Source organism: Arabidopsis lyrata (genome assembly GCF_000004255.2).
Source record: "Arabidopsis lyrata subsp. lyrata unplaced genomic scaffold ARALYscaffold_1, whole genome shotgun sequence".
Classification (NCBI taxonomy): Eukaryota; Viridiplantae; Streptophyta; class Magnoliopsida; order Brassicales; family Brassicaceae; genus Arabidopsis; species Arabidopsis lyrata.
Genome location: NW_003302555.1, coordinates 1,072,053 through 1,090,279, shown reverse-complemented (window position 1 = coordinate 1,090,279; position 18,227 = coordinate 1,072,053). Strand labels below are relative to the sequence as shown.

Sequence of the window (18,227 nt, the reverse complement as noted above, 5' to 3'; positions counted from 1 at the left end):
TAAAACTGAAAAAGACATCTAGATTAACCCATAAATGATATATAAACCAACTACTTTGGTTCAGTAGATTACAACAATAATAAGAGGTCTTAGACTATGTACATGGGCGATACTTTTAAAGTATCAGAAGCCCAGAAATTAATTTTTAATGGAGCAAACAATTAAAATGGGACTGATACGTATCAGTTTTTGATACTCAGTATCAAGTGACGTGTCATCTTCTGATTTGTTGCGTTTTGTCGAAAGGAGGAAAAAAAAAATTTATTTTGGAGGTCGAACTCTCCTCTCACGCGATCGGCGGAGGCTAGGTTTCAGATCAGAGCGTGTTCTGGATTGAAAAAGAAGCTATGTTGATGAATCAAGAGAAAATCCAGAAGCTTCAAGGAGAGAATCGGTAACGTGTTTATTGTTGCTCGGTGAGAATGGCGTCATGAATCTCGACACAACAGGTCTTGTTGTTCTTGTGTCTAAAACCACTTATAGACATTGCAGAACATCAAGCTTGTGCTTAACGATGATGAACTGAACTTCAAGCTTCTCCATCCTCCACGTTAGTGTTCTGTTCTTTCATTCGAGACAAAAATAGAGGGACGTCGTGTTATAGCTTGAGAAATACAAGGTTGTTGGTTTAGATTCATAGGATACAAGGTTATTGGTTTAGATTCATAGGATTGGAATCAAGAAATAGATTTGCTTGATTGGGTTTGATAAGAATGGGTTTATGGCTGCAAAGTTTCTGGTTTTTGCTGAGCGCACACAAGGTGTTTGATAAATTGCCAAAGAGAAAAACGGATTGGGTTTATGCAAATTTTAGCTGGCTGATGGATGAGATTCAAATAGTGAGTATGATTTAAGGGGTTGTGGAAGATAAGTAAGACAGTTGGTGTCTTCATAGCTTAAGGTCTATAAGTAAGACAGTTGGTGTCTTCATAGCTTAAGGTCGATAAGTAAGACAGTTGGTGTCTTAAGGTCTTTAATTAGAGTATTTGTGGACTCAATTCATCAATTCCTTCATAAGAAGCTATGTAACCAAAAGAAGAAAAATGTCAAGGAAGTGAATGATATCTCTTGTGATCATTCTCTTTTGTTGTCTTGCAGGTTGAAGTTTTAAAGTTAAATGAAGAAGCTTTAAAGTTAAATGTCAAGAAAGTGAATGATATCTTTTTCTTTTTACCCACTTTTACTTTATATTATGTTATCCGGCAATTGAGAATGGGCATGATGATGATGTTGATGATGATGTGAGATATTGTTTGAAATTGTAGGAGACTACTCTTGGATGAAAAGATGAGAGAAAGACAAGTTGTTGGTGCCGAGAAGTTGATACAGCTCTTGCATCCGTCAGAAGACAGAATGGGCAACTCCATTCATTGCACTGGTTTGGAATCTCATCGATATACACCAAGCATTTTAGCAGCTTCGACTATTCTTAGTTATGTCAAGCACTAAAAACTCTCGTGAGTCATATTCCTTGCTTGTAACACTTAAGTTTTTTTGGTCATACATTGTCATCACTCATAAGGACCCCCTTGTTTGATACTAGAGTCACTCAGATTATTTTCTCAGCTCTATTACTCTTGCTATAGGTTGGAATTTTTATCATAAGAGTACTAACATATGATAAATTACAGTAAAGGGGATTATGATCCTTGTCGATTAGATTATCTCAGCTTGTCGATTACATATAACTCTGTTTCGGTTTGCTCTGTAACTTGATTTATGACTTATAACTTTGTTTTATTTTAGATTTGGTTTTTGGATTTTTAAATTTATTTATCATCATGTTTTTTTTTAAGTTTTTTTTAATTTTATGTTTTATTTTGCATAAGTATATTCTACGTTTTTTTATTGTAATATTATCTTTTGTAATCCTATGTTTTTTTAGATTTATTTTTGATTTTGCATTTTTTTTTTATGATACTTAAACCGGTCTCACCAATGCAAACATATTTAGTAGGAGTATCATAAAAAATCTCAAACAATAAACAAATATTATAAATAATACTAAAAAATTCCTAATGATACTATATGAGTATCACCTATAACCATGCTCTTAAAGCTTTTGAATAATTAAATCCATTACAACAGCATAATAGCTTATAATTTTTACGAGGACAACTCTTTTTTAACTCGGTTTTTAATCATGGCAACAATAGCAGGATCCACACCATATATTTTGTTCAATAGTTTGGGAAATGTTTTATTTTGTTAGCCTGGGAGCGAAGTTGGGTATAAGGCAAAGTGGGATTTTGCTACCATATGTTCAATGCTGGAGTTGACATAATTAAAGCAAAGGTGGATATCTCTCCTGTTGGGATAGTTTTTGACCTCACTCCCGAATTTTGTAGCCTTAAAAAGGTAATTTAGTTGTCAAGATTTATTTCATCAAGTCTTTTCACACACATGTGTATATATTATATACTAAGTTTTACCAAAAAATAAAACCCGGGTATCTACACCGTACGTGGCACGAACATGGTGGAAGGACAGATGGGGAACATAGACCGACATATGCTTATCATTGTCGTAGGTTACGGCTACACGAAAGAGAGAAAACTATTCTTCGTAGATGATATCTCCAATTTCATGCTTATTTACCCGTGTTAGGCTTGGTAGATCATGATTTAGAAACAAGCTGTCAGTTTTTTTGGGATGAATATCATAGTGATATACGTTTTGTTACGTTGGTTATGTTAATCTAGTACTCATATTTTCTTCTACTTTTTTGTTAATTAGATGTTTGGAGTTTCGTAAAACCACAGAATGAATGAGCATGTAAAATGATTAATAACCAGAACCAGCGAGCTCAATGGCATCACTTACCTGCAATTAGAGAAAGAACAAAACAAATATCATTGGCAATTAGATCATCATAAACCATAAAATTCATCACACCTTTTTTATCTGTTTAGGAGTGGGTGGGCAGAGGTTTGGGTAAATATCTCTCTGGAATAGGTTTCATCTCAGGAGCTGGTCTGCAGAGAATGGCATGAGCATTTCTCTGCCACACCTTCCAGTCAGTCTTGGCTTGATACTCAACGAGATCACCTTGCTGAGACTCCCTAGCCATGAAAGTTATGTAGGATTTGACCCCAGTGCTCAATTTCACCACGACCCTCACGACATGGTCAAACACCACATTGGTTTGATTGAGTTGGTTGTACTTATCAAGAGCCAAATTTGCCATATTGTCCATGTACTCACGTCCGGAGATGTTGGGCAGAAACGAACCATTGAAATTGAATGGACGAAACCCTTGGAAAGGCCGATCTGGAATGATTTCACTATCCACCTTGAAACCCTAAACAACAACAACCACCATTAATTCTTAATTAGCTAACAGATTCTAAACATGAAATCGTTTGCGCACATCTTCCAATCAGAGATAAGAGGAAATTAGCATACCCGGCTGTTGTAAACGTGGCACAGATACCGATTCCATTCAAATTCCTCATCATCATCACTCTGCTCGGATTCATAATCTGTTTCATCGAAGCTATCGAATCCCCAAGCTTGGTCGCTTTCGCAGCTGTCTTCTTCTTCGTCCTTCTCCTCCTCGTCTTCGCTTAAATCAACAGAATCCACATCGATCTTGCGTTTTTTCGGAATCGAACCGTTATACTCACTAGACGCCCCTCGTGGATTCCGTCGTCTCGTGCTCGCTGCTTTTTTCCATGTCGGCGTCGCTTGGATTCGTAGCCATTATATAGAGGATAAAACCCTAATTTCCTCTCACAAAACGTTTTTGCATGTCCTTTATTGACATAGCGATTTAGTCCCTATTGGCATAGCGATTATGACCCCTCCAAAAACATGGTTATTACTTATTTTACACTATGGTTGATTTCCATTTTTATCTTACAAACCACGATTAAAAGATTTAAACATCATATATTTATAGGTTCCAATTTTTTTTATTACGCATAAAGTAGAATTTTGAAAGAATTATAAATCATATTAGTAAACATATAATTCTATTTTTTAGGATTTGAATACAAATAGTGACATAACTATATCATACTATTTTTTTTTTGGTCAACCATTGATTTTATGGGTGTCACATATTTTGTTATTATTAACACTCCCAAATAAATCACAAAACCTGACTTAAAAACAAATCGAATAATTTGTTTTATAAATAAATATATATTTTAAGAACTCGTTTTTTTCCTCGCATATTTATAATCGTTTGAAGTGATCAAGAAAAGCGAGAAAAAAACTGAACAACATTAAAATTACAAAAATACACATGTCTCTATAAATATTTAGCCTTGAAATTTGTATTACTTGATTCACGATTTTCGAAGAAGAAAAGGATCGACAACATGGTGGATAGAGAAGATGAGCAAGAAAACGTAGAGAACCAATGCAACTAAACCGGCGATTAAAGCTCCGGTTATCTGATCACAAAATCTTGGTACTTGGCCGCAAATTGGCAACCAACCTGCGTTTGCGTTTCCTCTTTTTCCCACTTGTGCCACTGCTACCGCCGCTGATAAGCTTGACGTCAGCAGCATTGTCACCATCTTGACGATTAATTTAGCATTTACAAATACAAAATGATTAAACACACATATTTATCGAAGATAAGCAGTAAGTCAATAACTAAGAAAATTACAAGTATCATGATTCAAATAATTTTTTTATTTTCCTAAAATGTTTATATCTAAATTGTTATTATCATTATGTTTTTGAATTGTCAACATAGTTAGATCCATTATCTAATTAATAGTAAATTAAAATAAAGTACAGCCAACTGAGTTAATAATTAACATAAGATTGAATCTCGATTCTCCCTTGAATTCGAATTCAATAGCATGAACACTTATAAGCAACTACGAGTTACATGATGATAGGAATGTCTATTTCAGTTAAACCAATGCGTACCGAACCAAAATTAAATTGGTTACGCTCCAGAATGTAATTTTGATACCATTAGGTAAAAAGAAAGAAGTTGAAAGTATAATTAATTACCAAGTCCAACACAACGACGAACTTCCACAATAAACTCTCCTTTGGAAGAAACAGAACGAGAAAGCTATAAACAGTCACAATCGCATTTGCGATCACGAAGTACCTGCCATACATACATGAATGCATAAGTACTTATCATTACAATACATATATATATATATGCTTGTCTAAATCCTAATTAAACACGCAAAATATGAAAAACTTACTTAAACGCAGCCAAATCGCTATACTTAGCTACTAGGGAGATGACAAAGAAGGAAGATCTTTCACGGCTGGTGATCATTGCGATAACCGCTCCTAATGCGGCACAAAATGCCGCAAATCGCAGCACCAACCCACCCAATCTCTGCGTTAACTTCACCATCAGTTTAGTTTTTTTTTTGGATCTCTAGAGAGTTTATAAACTGTAGAATTTAACTATGGAAGGGAAAAGGAGAGAGAGATAATTATGAAAACTAAATCACGAAATATAAACCAAAGTAAAATGAATATGTTATTGATGTGTTGGATGGGTTGGTTGGGTTTTCTTCAACTGTCTCCACCGGTCATGCAATATTTATTTTTTGTTTAAAGATATTTAAAAAGCCAAAGAATAATGAAAACTAAATTTGTAATGAAACCATGGACATTTTTCAAGCTTATATTCTTTAAGTTACTATAGATTAATTCGGTATTATAAGCTTATACAACTCAAATTTCATTTTGGAAAAGGATAATTCCTAATTTGATGACATCATAAAATGAACAAAAAATCTGTTTTGAAGTGTTGTCCTCACTTAGGTGTACCCTCTGGGTTGTTTAGTCTGTAGTTAATGTCTTAATGATTAGCTTTGCTCGTTTTGAGATTCTAGTCTTAAAACTTGCGTGGCTACAGAAACTGTCTCAAAAAGGTTACAAAATTTATGTGTTTGCCTCAACCATTTAGAACTCACTTGACATGATCGTTGTATCTGATGTCATCAATTCTCAGCCAGAAATCTACCTCTTTGCTCCCGTTGATCCTCATTGATGATCTGTTCATTACATTGTTGTGAGTTGTGACAATAGAGAAACTATTGTGTCCCAACTGGTTCTGTTGTTAGCACATGCTGATGGTGTTTCTGCCTTTACGAGTTATGGACCTGCCCATTCTTAAGCGGCGTCCTGTTAGTGAGTCCAGTAGTATGACCAAAGCTTCCTCAACTGCATCAGCTTGTTTGTCTAACTCGTAGCTGCTTAACTGTGGGAGAAGGCTAAGCTCAGATAGGAGTCCAATTGCTGCTGCAGCCGTGCAGGTCCGGTCCCATGATGGTTGTGGTCTGTACGTCAAAGATCAAATGAGGAAGGAGAACACTATTGTGGCAGAGAGAGATTGGACCAGGAACACGAGTAATTTAGAGGTTTGAGACTATTTTTACCGGAGTTTGTGCATTGCTGATGCACCGGTTGCAAGAGATATACAAGGAAGATCTTCATCTCCCCATACTGACTTTGCATGATCCTACAGATGAGTTCATAATTTAAGCATCTTTTCGTTAAGCAAGTTCTTTAGAGAAAGGAAAAAAAAGATGAAATCCATGTACAGTGTGATCAGCCTGTACCTTTAAACGCTTGAGCATTGCAGCAGAATTGTTCCACGTGCCATCAAGCAAAATGAAATGCAGAGTTTTATCCTCATCTGTCTGGGAAATATAGAAAGTGTAGAGTTTGATGTCTATATCCTCCCACAACCTTATCTAATAATTTTTCTGTTTGAAATAAGCAATGAATGAAGAACAGAGAGTGTATAGTCAAAATATTGCAATTTTTACCATGGATGATCCAGGATTCTCTGAAGCCGTAGTACCAAAAGCGTCTTTAACCGAGAAAGTTAATTCCGAGTTGTGGTTGGGATAGAGGCAACGGACTTGATTTTTTCCTGAGCATCCATCAGTACAGAAGACAAATCTTTTAGCAAAATCAATTGAGTGAAATCTATTTAAGATTAAACAAATGCATCTACACTAAGACTAGAAGAATCAACTACCTGCCCGCTTGAATTCATTCCACATGATCTCTTCGTCTTCAGCTAATCCAAAGACGCAGAGTGTAGCTGATTGGACGCCAAATATCTGCCACAATAGCTTCCCTGTGTTGTTCTGGCGTAGGAAATCCTGCCAACAGCTAAACCGCATATCAATACATAGGAACTGACGATTGGAAAAGCCGAGACTGGTTGGTGCAATACTAACCCTAGGATGCATATACAGCCAAAAACGTATACGTTTCCATAAACCACATGGCTTGACATATGAACACATGCAATCCTCCATAGCAAGCCAACACTGCATATTTAGAAAATGTTGCGCCTCTTAGGTATTGAGTTGTTATTCATGGCAAATACAACAATTCAAGAACAGTAAGTAAACGAAGTACCTTCTGGCATAAATAACCCCTGCTTCCGAGCAGCCGACAAGCAATCTGTCGAGCAGAGAAAAACCGGAACTTTTTCTCCGGGTCATCTAATGCTTCATATGTAGCCCTATGCTTCTTATCTTCGTATGCACCAAACGGTCCCTGTGATAGTTGCACAGAAGTATAAGTATCAATAAGCTCACTAACATTTAAGAGCCAAAAGATCAAGTCAATCATATAAACGAGAGGAAGAAACCACTGGCACATCACATAGCACCACATTCGTAAGCATAGGTCAAATCAGGAACGGCGACTCTCTAACTTAGCTTACTACTAGTTTGAACACAAAATTACAAAAACAGATTCATAGTTATCCAATAGAAAGCACTAAACAATCTAAGCATAAACGTAACAAAGGAAACAAGCAAAGCAACGAGGTTTCATTCATCACGATAGTCATCGGCATTTACCTGTAACTTGCCACCATTACCACCAAACTCTATCGGAGAATCCAATTTACACTCCAGAACCTTCAGATCCTCCACAATCTGTTTGACCGCAGCTGGAAGTGGAGACACCGGACCCCATCTCCGCCACTCCTCTACCGAGATGAATCCGTCATCACAACCGTCGAATTCCCTCGGCTGAGAACGAGAATTAGCGGAAGTCATTAGCCGTCTCCGGCCAACTGCTCCGAGATAACGGCTGTGAAACAGTAGAGACGGAGAGAAATCGAGTACGGATGCTCCGGCGATATAACGCATCGTCCTTGCTGTATCGAGCAATATTAATTTTATATTTTACAAGTAATTGAATAATAATGGGCTTAAATGAAACTAAGGCCCAGTAGGCTTATAGCAGTGCCAGTGTGATTGAGAACGTATCCGATATACCTACCTGGTGAATAAGATTTATACAACTTTAAAATAGCGTACTTGGATCGGGCGTCTTGAACAGTAATAATTACTTTCAAAAATGTTGAATTTTCTGAGCTATAAATTGGTTTAGATGGTTCCTAATGAGAATTTGATTTGGATGAAATTTTGACCAAGAATTTCTTTTGACTATATCTTTCTGACACTATAACTAAAACCTAAATTATTACTGTATTTTGTAATTAGCAAGTCCAATTACACAACTAGGAATAATGACAAAAAAATTCGAAAACGAGAAATTTTAATGGGCTTTAGTGAAACTGCGGCCCAATAGGCTTAGAGCTTTTATGTATTTAGATATAAATAATAGGGAATTTAACCAGAATAAATAAATTAAATAATATTAGCTCTCCTCTAACCATATTGTAAAGAAAAAACAAAAAAGATTGATCAAAATCAGTCTTCTTCTTCTATCTCTCATTTTCGATTTTTTTTTTGTTATCTTCTTCTTCTGGATATTATTACGTTTGGGACTCAAGAAGAATCGAATCTTGATTGCTTCTCTCTCTCTCTCTATCTCTATCTCTCTCTACACAACAATGGCTGCTTTCACTTGTACTTCCCGTCCGCCGATTTCAATCCGGTCAGAGATGAGAATCGCTTCCTCGCCGACGGGTTCCTTCTCTACTCGACAGATGTTCTCTGTGTTACCTGAATCCTGCGGATTGAGGACTCGCGTTTCTCTCTCTTCGGTTTCGAAGAATTCTAGGGTTTCCCGATTACGACGAGGCGTTATCTGCGAAGCCCAGGAAACTGCTACAGGGAGTATGTTCTCTCGTCTCTGTAAATCTGTTATTTCTCGATAATGCCTTTGTTTCTGTGAATTCGTATTGCTTAACTCTGATGGGGCTCTCTTTTAGTGTCTATGAATGACTTCCCTGTTGAAAAGTAGTGAACTTGGAAGACAACTATAAAAAGTTTCTTTGTATTCGAACCTCTGTCATATGCACATACTAAGATCTCTAAGTATCTATAGAAAATCAGATGCTTGTTTGTTGGATTTGGATATCTCTCTCTCTCTCTGCATAGACTTATGAAGCATTATGTATGTTAACATTGTTTTGTTATCCCTTCATTCACAATTCTAAACCCATTGATGTTGGTTTTTGCTGTTTGAAACATGCAGTTCCAGTGGTCAACGATTCAACATGGGAGTCTCTGGTTCTCAAGGCTGATGAGCCTGTGTTTGTCGACTTTTGGGCTCCATGGTGTGGACCTTGCAAAATGATTGATCCCATTGTCAACGAATTGGCACAACAGTATGCAGGGAAGTTCAAGTTCTACAAACTTAACACTGATGATTCTCCTTCAACCCCTAGCCAGTATGGTGTTAGAAGCATCCCAACTATCATGATCTTTGTCAAGGGTGAGAAGAAGGATACAATCATCGGTGCAGTGTCTAAATCCATTTTAGCAACCAGCATCGACAAATTCTTGTAATGAAGTCTAGTAGTCATTGTTAAAGGTCTCTCTTTTCTCTGTATCTCTCAAGTCTGAACCTTTTACCTATCTACTCCCCCACTCATCACTGTTCATCTAGACTTGTATAATAATATATGATGTCTCAGATTTTCAGAAATTGAGTTTACGAAAATATTTTATGTGATTTTTACCCATCTCCACGGTTTGAGGAGACCAGGTCATAAGGGATAAAATTATAATCTCTAACTAACAACATTGAATACAACTGCAAAACTGAGATAAGGTCAGACCTTCACACTCACAAACTTACAATACTTTGATCTTTAGAACCTTAAACCTTAAGGATGTTGTTCTATTGTCTTATTGAAAACATTGAACAACATTGCATAACTGAGACAAGGTCAAAGCATTACACACAAACTTACAAAGCCTTGGTGATGATAAAATTAAAGTCTGATCTTTTGAAGCTTAAGGATGTTGTTTATAACCAGAATAAAAGCGACGCCAAGTCGCTTAATCCTCTTCATGTCATCAAGAGAATATATTTCTCACATTTATAACTCTACAGAACCTAAGAAGTAACTCACTCTGTGCACAGATTCTCTCTCTGTTCGAATCTGTTTCTCAGGCTTCTGCTTTGTAAAGTCTTCAAGTAATTCTCCCTTTTCCTAACTTTTTTAACGGAATTTATTGTTTTCTCAGTTTTAAACTTGCTCTTTACGATGATCAAATGTTCATGAAGTTATAGGATTCTTATACGTTGGAGAGTTTAGAGGGTTTGGCAGATAAAGCTTATCAAAACTGACTTACTCTTTTTGTTCAGGAGATTTAAAGTGAAAGTAGCACTGAGCAAGACTATGAAGTGTGACATTAAATCTGAACCAGGGATCACATCACCCAGTGGTTTCCTATCAAATCCAAATGAGTTGACTATTTCCAAAGACAATGATGATGAAGCTGAGATTATGAATCCAGGGATTTTGTGTGCAGTAAGAGCAGGTGAAAAAGTCTCCCTCCTGAAAAGGATAAAAGATTACGTAAAGGTCACTCAACGACTCGTAGACAATCAAGGGAATTCAATACTTCATATTGCTGCTGCTTTGGGCCATATCCATATAGTGGAGTATATAATCTCTAAATTCCCAAATCTTCTACAAGAAGAGAATTTGATGGGTGAGACAGCTCTTCATGTTGCAGCCAGAGCAGGCAATCTCAATATTGTTGAGATTCTTGTTCGATCCATTACAGAGTCTTCTTTGTACGATGAGTTAATTGATTCTAAAATCAAGAACGGAGATACTGCACTACATGCTGCGTTGAAAGGAAAACATGTAGAGGTGGCTTTCTACCATGATGTCACAGAGTCGCATACAAAGTCCAGAAAGATACAAGGATAGTGTCAATACTCTTATGGTGACTGCAACACTCGTAGTAACTGTGACCTTCGCTGCAGGTTTGACATTACCCGGTGGTTACATGAGTTCTGGTCCAGATTTAGGCATGGCTGCATTGGTCAATGAGTTGAATTTTAAGGTATTTCTGCTGTTCAACAACATTGCAATGTGCACTTCTGTGATGACTGGCTCTTATTTGGGCACAACTGGGTGATGCTCTTCTGACAAAGAAAGCTTTTCAACTAGCTTTACCACTTCTGTTAACGGCTATTGTATCAATGATGATGGCATCTGTGGCTGGAATCACTCTTGTGGTGAGCGATCTCCCATGGCTTTCCCATCTTGTATTAGCCATAGATTCAGCCTTCTTGGTAATCTTGATGCTACTTATCATTCCTCCCTGTTCTGTTCTGTTTTGTATCATTGATGATGGATGGTTAGTGTTCTTTTATGAGTGAGTTTGTTTTTAACAGTTTTGTATCTCACGAGTTTGTAATTGTGTTTTTACAAAGTAACCAAAGAGCTCACATGATCCCGACTTTGCTCCTCTCGATTTCAACGGCCCATTCTCTGTTTCACAAATAAGAAACCTAATTTATCTTGAAATGATAAATTGTTACGCACTAGATAATTTTACGTAAAAATAACAAATATGACCGTTACGCACTAAAACTCAAATAATTTAATTTTACGCAAATATGACCGTTGTGAGCCTAATTGAAATCTCCTTATTTTGCAGCCTAATTGAAATCTCCTTTTTCTTAACCTCGTCAGAAAAAAGGAAACAATAGAGAGACTTTCCTTTTTTCAATTGAACAACGTTTGCTTATAAATACTCACTCTTCTTCCTTGTGAAATCAAAATTCTTCATCTTTCATCTTTTTCTCTTTTTTCATACCTCTAGATTCTTCCGCAGCAAAGCTCTGCGATTTTGTTGGTCCGATCTTTCATCTTTCATCGAGACTAAAACTAAAGAAACCATCTTTCATCTTTTTCTTTTTTTAATACCTCTAGTCTCTAGAAACCATCTTCTGGATCGAGACCGTACGTGAAGGAGATGATCCATTCAGAGATTGAAGTGAGCCGAGGATCAATGTAACGATTTCATCCGTAGGATTGGTCGGAGGAAGACATCTCGTTTCGGGAATGATCCCCATCCTCTGATTCCAGGTCGGCTCTACCCTAATTTCACCGTTCTCATGAGATTACGAAGAAAAACAAAGCGGCAATAAAGAAGATTACAGAGACAGGGAGGGTTAGTGAAGGAGAGCACCAAGACGGCGATGGATACGAGACGGTGTTTCCATGGCTGAGATCATGAATACGTCGCCTGAGGATGATCTCTGCGTTTCGTCGATAACACGAGCATCAAGGTACCTCTCTTAATTTCCTTTTTTCTCTCTTAATAAGATTTTTATTTCTGTATTTTAATTAACTAAAAATATTAAATAACAAACTATTTTCAAAACCTAAAATTAAAAACTTTAACTAATTTTTAAAAATAATAATAATGATTTCCACTTATATTCTTTAATTTAACCAAAATTTAAATAAATTTAACACTTAAACATTTAAAAATTATTACTTTTAACTAAAACATGTTAATTTCACTAAAATTTTTTAAACATTAGTTTAAGTATTGAATTTTAAACACGTCGAAAACTAACCGCGCCTAGGCATCCTGTCCTTAGTTGGTCCGTAAGCTTTTGGTGTTCGAAAGTCGGCATAGTTTCACAGGATAGAAATTTAACACTTAAACTTCTTTTTAAAAAATAATAGTGATTTTGACTAAAACTTAAAACAAATTTAATAATTAAACTTTAAGAAAATAACGTTTTTAAACTAAAACCATGTTAATTTCACTAAAAGATTTTAAAATACCTTGTAAATTTTTCCCGCAAAAAAAAATTTTTGGCGGGAAAATTTTTTGGCGGGAAAAATTTTTACGGGAAAATTTTACAAGGTATTTTAAAGGTTGTTACAAGTGTTTTGGCGGGAAAATTGCGAGATCACTTTTTCCGCCAAAAAATATTTTGTATTTTGTGGACCTAATTTTGTTTCAAATAAGGGTAAAATGGTCATTAAAAATTAAAAGAGGGCAAACTTAAAAATAGACTCTCAAAGGGGGTATTTTTGAAAAAGTGTATCGAAAAAGGGGCATTTTTAACAATTTCTCTAAATTTTAAACACGTCGAAAACTAACCGCACCTAGGCATCATGTCCTTTAGTTGGTCCGTAAGCTTTGGTGTTCGAAGTTCAGCATAGTTTCACGTGATATAGATTTAACACCTAAACTCATTTTTAAAAAATAATAGTGACTTTGTCTAAAATGTAAAACAAATTTAACATTTAAACTGGAAGAATTAAGAAAATAACATTTTTAAACTAAAACCATGTTAATTTCACTAAATGTTTTTTTTAAAATTAGTTTAAGTGTTAAATTTTAAACACGTCGAAATCTAAACTGCACCTAGGCATCCTGTCCTTAGTTGGTCCGTAAGCTTTGGTGTTCGAAGTTCGGCATAGTTTCACGTGATAGAGATTTAATTGTAATTTTAAAAAATAATTGTAATTTTGGCATAGTTTCACATAAACTTTTTTAAAAAAATAATTGTAATTTTGACTAAAATTTAAAAACAAATTTAATAATTAAACTTTAAGAAAATAACGTTTTTAAACTAAAACCATGTTAATTTCACTAAAAGTTATTTAAAAATTAGTTTAAATGTTAATTTTAAACACGTCAAAAACTAACCGCGCGTAGGCATCCTGTCCTTAGTTAATCCTAACCTTTGATGTTTGAAGTTCGGTATGTTTTCACGTAATTTAGATTTAACACTTAAACTCATTTTAAAAAAATAAGAGTGATTTTGACTAAAATTTAAAACAAATTTAACATTTAAAATTTAAGAAAATAATATTTTTAAAACTAAAACCATGTTAATTTCACTTTTTTTAAAAAAAAAAATAGTTTAAGTGTTAAATTTTAAACACGTCGAAAACTTACCGTGCTTAGGCATCTTGTCCTTAGTTGGTCTGTAAGCTTTGGTATTCGAAGTTCAACATGTTTTCGACGTGTTTAAAATTTAACATGTAAACTAGTTTTTAAAAATAAATAATGATTTTCACCTAAATTATTTTAAGAGAAATTGTTAAAAATACCCCTTTTTCAATACCCCTTTTCAAAAATGCCCCCTTTGAGAGTCCATTTTTAAGTTTGCCCTCTTTTAATTTTTAATGACCATTTTACCCTTATTTGAAACAAAATTAGGTCCACAAAATACAAAATATTTTTTGGCGGGAAAAGTGATCCCGCAATTTTCCCGCCAAAACACTTGTAAAAACCTTTAAAAAACCTTGTAAAATTTTCCCGTAAAAATTTTTTCCACCAAAAAATTTTCCCGCCAAAAAAATTTTTTTGCGGGAAAAGTGATTCCGCAATTTTTTTTGCGAAATTTTTTTGGCGGAAAAATTTACAAGGTATTTTAAAGGTTTTTTACAATGTATTTACAAGTGTTTTGTAAGGTTTTACAATGTATTTTAAAAGGTTTTACAAGGTACTTTTAAGGTTTTATAAGGTATTTATAACTTGTAAAACCTTATAAAAAACTTGTAAAACCTTATAACTTGTAAAAACCTTATAAAAAAGCTTGTAAAATCTTATAATATCTTATAAATACCTTGTAAATACGTTGTAAAACCTTTTAAAATACATTGTAAAACCTTATAAATACCTTGTAAAAAACCTTTAAAACACCTTGTAAATTTTTGGCGGGAAAAATTTTCCCGCCAAAAATTTAACGCCAAAAAAATTGCAGAATTACTTTTCCCGCAAAAAAAATTTTTTGGCGGGAAAATTTTTTGGCGGGAAAAAATTTTACGGGAAAATTTTACAAGGTATTTTAAAGGTTTTACAAGTGTTTTGGCGGGAAAAATTGGGGGATCACTTTTCCCGCCAAAAAATATTTTGTATTTTGTGGACCTAATTTTGTTATATTTCCTTATATATATTTATAATATCTTTTATTAAAAGAAGGGTAATTTAGTCATTTTGTACATAAAAGGGGTATTTTTAAAAATGGACATCCAAAAGGGGCATTTTTGAAAAGGGGTATTGAAAAAGGGGCATTTTTGTGAGTCTCCCTTATTTTAATTTCACTAAAATTTAAAATAAATTTAACACTTAAACATTTAAAAATTAATGCTTTTAACTAAAATCATGTTAATTTCACTATTTTTATTAAAAAAATTAGTTACAGTGCTGTTCTCACAACTGTTGCTCTCATATGGGCACAACTTGGTGATCTGGTGTTGATCCTCAATGTCTTCAAGTTCGTACTGCCGCTTCTTGGATTATCTCTTATTTCTATGTCTGTCGCATTTCTAGCTGGTATGTTTGTTGTGGTGGGAAACCAGATTTGGCTTCCTTTGTTGCTGGCTGCATCAGGTGTCGTCTTCTTGGGCATGGTTTTCCTGCTGGTAGTTCCGTTTATCTGCCCTTATACTTCAAGTCCACCCCTTTTCAGGTATGTCTTGCGTTACCCATTTTGGCTTCTTATGCTCACTGTGTGGAATGATACAGACGATGACTTGGAATGATATGAAAGTTTTCTGTATTGTTCATCCATACTTGGTCTAGAGCATTATTTCTGATTCTTGATTGTTCATCTTTTTAATCTTCCATGTAAACAAAACTTTGATTCTAGAAAATGCACTTCAATGGATGTATGAATAACAACTTTCTTCAAGTTTCTTACAATGATTGATCAAATCTTGTAACCTTATACAGCCCCGGCTCAATATATTTGAGAGCCTTAGGGCAAAAAATTTTTTTTTGGCCTATTATTATATACAAAGAGAAAATTTACTTAATTTTTAAAAGTTTTGCGGAGTTTTTATAGTAAAAATTGTTATTTTAAAAATTTTGGACCTTTTTATACATTTTTTTATAAATAATTAGGCTTCTTAAAATATAATTCTCATATTAATAATATTTTTAAAAAATATTTGGGCCTTTTTTATATGTAAATTTTTTTATAAAAAAAAAAGCCCCGGGTCGTCGCACCTCCGCTCTAACCATCTGAGCCGGGGCTGACCTTATAGTGTTTTTATGGTCTCTGAGATTGTGTTCTTCTGGTTACTGCTGGTTTCGTTCATTTCTTTTTCTGAGGACTAAATTGTCATAAAACTTAAACTTGTGGGCCATTTCATAATTTCGAATAATTTCTAAAAGTCGCCGCCGTCACTAAACACGATTCATCAAATGCGATACCTTATTCGCGCACACCTTGCGAATAAATGAATCAAACATCCACAAAATCGAATCTTTCTACAATGGAAAAGGGAATTGTAGTAGAACTGATTAGAGGGTCGACCAATTTGACCAAAGTTGTGGAAGATATCGTGAAGCTGGAGAAGAAAACGTTCCCTAAACACGAATCTCTCGCTCAAACTTTCGACGCAGAGCTGCGCAAGAGAAACGCCGGTTTGCTATATGTGGAAGCCGACGGAGAAACAGTGGGCTATGTTATGTATTCTTGGCCATCTTCACTTTCCGCTTCCATCACCAAGCTCGCAGGTATAAACAAACGTCCACCAAGTGTTCGATGAAATTACTCAATGGTAAAATTGACAAGCTTCGTATGAATTTTGCTGAGAAGAAATGGAATTACTTGCAACACTCTACTGAAATCTCTTTTAAACCGTTTCATAAATTAATCTGTTGGATATATATCTGATCAAGGACTAATGATTCTAGTAAATTCGGGAGCTTTCAATTGATATTCTTATAAGACAACAATTGTTTTAGCTTTGTTTTTGCATGCTAAGAGTAATGAAAATAGACAAGAAGTCAAGAACTCGTTTGGAATGTTTCTTATCAGAAAACTAAGAAATGGAATTGCTTGCCACACTCTACTGAAATCTCTTTTAAACGGTTTGATGAATTAACCTGTTGGATATATATATATATCTAGTCGAGGACTAATTATTCTAGTATATTCGGGAGCTTTCAATTGATATTTTTACAAGACAACAATTTTACGTTGTTCTAGCTTTGTTTTTGCATGCTTCACGTTTGGAATGTTTATTATCAGAAAATTTAAGAGCTTAATCATCAGGAGGAATGTATCTCAAGTGTAGTTTTTTTTCTGTTGTTTTGGATTATGTAGTGAAGGAGAATTGGAGGAGACAAGGTCATGGAGAAGCATTGTTGAGAGCGGCTATCGAAAAGTGCAGAAGCAGGAAGGTGCAACGGGTTTCACTTCATGTCGACCCCACGAGAACTTCTGCCGTGACTCTGTACAAAAAACTTGGGTTCCAAGTAGACTGTCTGGTGAAAAGCTACTACTCTACCGATAGAGATGCTTACAGAATGTACCTAGATTTTGATGACTCCATTTAGATTCATTGGATTTGGCTGGTGAATGTCTGAATGATATGCCTTGTACTGTTGTACACACTCATTGATTACTTCTCTACATCAATATATGTCTAGCAACTTCTTCATGATATAGAAATGATGCCCTGATGATATTAGGAATTAGGAAACGGTGTAAGATTACAAATTGTGTAAATATCTTATCATCGATGGTCGAAGAATTAGCTTTTGATAGTGTTTAAAATTGGTTTTACGTATTATATAATGATATTATGTTTAAATGTCAAAAGCGGGGATAGCTCAGTTGGGAGAGCGTCAGACTGAAGATCTGAAGGTCGCGTGTTCGATCCACGCTCACCGCATTTTTTAAAAAATTTTAATCGATTTAAAACGACATCGTGTTGAAGAATTAGGTAAAACGGCATCGTGTTAAATAAAGGCCCATTGAAAAGATCCGCGACACCACCAAACCGCATTCTTTTAAAAATTTTCGATTTAAAACGACATCGTGTTAAAGAAAGGCCCACTATGAAAAGGATCGACGACATAATTCAACAACTCCGTTCTCGCCGGTGTTAACCACTTTGTTATTCCGATCATCGGGTAATTTTCGAAGAGAGAAGGATGTTAGATTCTCTTGATTCCTATCGGGAGGACTCTACTCAGTTATATTTTACTAAGGAGGTTAGTCGTGTCTCAACAGTAACGATTCATGTCCCCAACTCATCAACGATGGAGCAATTAACGAAT

General features: G+C 35.1%; 6 protein-coding genes, 1 long non-coding RNA gene and 1 other non-coding gene across 8 annotated transcripts; 5 read left to right on the top strand and 3 right to left on the bottom strand.

The window, feature by feature from the left end:
* Positions 1 to 31: 31 nt before the first annotated feature.
* Positions 32 to 1,745, top strand: LOC110225013. The gene is made up of 2 exons (XR_002329444.1): positions 32 to 550; positions 1,099 to 1,745. It is a non-coding gene; the product is annotated as an uncharacterized LOC110225013 (long non-coding RNA).
* A 965-nt stretch (positions 1,746 to 2,710) lies between these two features.
* On the bottom strand, positions 2,711 to 3,693 carry LOC9325532 (the record flags this gene model as incomplete). Its single annotated transcript, XM_021013231.1, has 2 exons — positions 2,711 to 3,301; positions 3,406 to 3,693. Coding segments are annotated over 2 exons (681 nt in total), but the record flags the coding sequence as incomplete, so codon positions are not given.
* A 516-nt stretch (positions 3,694 to 4,209) lies between these two features.
* On the bottom strand, positions 4,210 to 5,540 carry LOC9325531 (CASP-like protein 1C2). Its single transcript, XM_021014779.1, has 3 exons — positions 5,181 to 5,540; positions 4,975 to 5,077; positions 4,210 to 4,526 (listed from the first exon to the last, which is right to left on the bottom strand). The coding sequence occupies exons 1-3, from the start codon at positions 5,336 to 5,338 to the stop codon at positions 4,293 to 4,295; spliced, it is 495 nt and encodes a 164-aa protein (XP_020870438.1). The 5' UTR covers positions 5,339 to 5,540; the 3' UTR covers positions 4,210 to 4,292.
* Positions 5,541 to 5,757: 217 nt separating this feature from the next.
* LOC9328237 lies at positions 5,758 to 8,126 on the bottom strand. The gene is made up of 8 exons (XM_021014778.1): positions 7,818 to 8,126; positions 7,369 to 7,509; positions 7,185 to 7,277; positions 6,980 to 7,106; positions 6,765 to 6,871; positions 6,555 to 6,635; positions 6,372 to 6,454; positions 5,758 to 6,272 (listed from the first exon to the last, which is right to left on the bottom strand). Exons 1-8 carry the CDS (start codon positions 8,109 to 8,111, stop codon positions 6,053 to 6,055), a joined length of 1,146 nt encoding a protein of 381 aa, XP_020870437.1. The 5' UTR covers positions 8,112 to 8,126; the 3' UTR covers positions 5,758 to 6,052.
* Positions 8,127 to 8,654: 528 nt separating this feature from the next.
* On the top strand, positions 8,655 to 9,890 carry LOC9328236 (thioredoxin M1, chloroplastic). Its single transcript, XM_021013956.1, has 2 exons — positions 8,655 to 9,047; positions 9,409 to 9,890. The coding sequence occupies exons 1-2, from the start codon at positions 8,822 to 8,824 to the stop codon at positions 9,720 to 9,722; spliced, it is 540 nt and encodes a 179-aa protein (XP_020869615.1). The 5' UTR covers positions 8,655 to 8,821; the 3' UTR covers positions 9,723 to 9,890.
* Positions 9,891 to 10,489: 599 nt separating this feature from the next.
* On the top strand, positions 10,490 to 12,520 carry LOC9328235 (protein ACCELERATED CELL DEATH 6). The gene is given in 3 exon segments (XM_021013910.1): positions 10,490 to 11,064; positions 11,066 to 11,284; positions 11,286 to 12,520. Coding segments are annotated over 3 exon segments (993 nt in total). The 5' UTR covers positions 10,490 to 10,561; the 3' UTR covers positions 11,557 to 12,520.
* A 3,698-nt stretch (positions 12,521 to 16,218) lies between these two features.
* LOC9325530 (putative ribosomal-protein-alanine acetyltransferase) lies at positions 16,219 to 17,608 on the top strand. The gene is made up of 2 exons (XM_002892126.2): positions 16,219 to 16,676; positions 17,269 to 17,608. The coding sequence occupies exons 1-2, from the start codon at positions 16,397 to 16,399 to the stop codon at positions 17,499 to 17,501; spliced, it is 513 nt and encodes a 170-aa protein (XP_002892172.2). The 5' UTR covers positions 16,219 to 16,396; the 3' UTR covers positions 17,502 to 17,608.
* Positions 17,609 to 17,766: 158 nt separating this feature from the next.
* On the top strand, positions 17,767 to 17,839 carry TRNAF-GAA. The gene has a single exon. It is a non-coding gene; the product is annotated as a tRNA-Phe (tRNA).
* The last annotated feature ends 388 nt before the right edge of the window (positions 17,840 to 18,227 follow it).

What these genes read in the sequence shown, in the direction of transcription:
- LOC9325531 (XM_021014779.1), bottom strand. Translation starts at nt 5,338, where the DNA reads ATGGTGAAGTTAACGCAGAGATTGGGTGGGTTGGTGCTGCGATTTGCG. An exon ending in AGCGATTTGGCTGCGTTTAA is followed by an intron (nt 5,078 to 5,180) that starts GTAAGTTTTTCA and finishes TATGTATGGCAG; the next exon opens with GTACTTCGTGATCGCAAATG. An exon ending in TCGTCGTTGTGTTGGACTTG is followed by an intron (nt 4,527 to 4,974) that starts GTAATTAATTAT and finishes TTAATCGTCAAG; the next exon opens with ATGGTGACAATGCTGCTGAC.
- LOC9328237 (XM_021014778.1), bottom strand. Translation starts at nt 8,111, where the DNA reads ATGCGTTATATCGCCGGAGCATCCGTACTCGATTTCTCTCCGTCTCTA. An exon ending in GTAATGGTGGCAAGTTACAG is followed by an intron (nt 7,510 to 7,817) that starts GTAAATGCCGAT and finishes CAACTATCACAG; the next exon opens with GGACCGTTTGGTGCATACGA. An exon ending in GGCTGTATATGCATCCTAGG is followed by an intron (nt 7,107 to 7,184) that starts GTTAGTATTGCA and finishes AGCTGTTGGCAG; the next exon opens with GATTTCCTACGCCAGAACAA.
- LOC9328236 (XM_021013956.1), top strand. Translation starts at nt 8,822, where the DNA reads ATGGCTGCTTTCACTTGTACTTCCCGTCCGCCGATTTCAATCCGGTCA. An exon ending in CCAGGAAACTGCTACAGGGA is followed by an intron (nt 9,048 to 9,408) that starts GTATGTTCTCTC and finishes TGAAACATGCAG; the next exon opens with TTCCAGTGGTCAACGATTCA.
- LOC9325530 (XM_002892126.2), top strand. Translation starts at nt 16,397, where the DNA reads ATGAATCAAACATCCACAAAATCGAATCTTTCTACAATGGAAAAGGGA. An exon ending in TTCCATCACCAAGCTCGCAG is followed by an intron (nt 16,677 to 17,268) that starts GTATAAACAAAC and finishes TGGATTATGTAG; the next exon opens with TGAAGGAGAATTGGAGGAGA.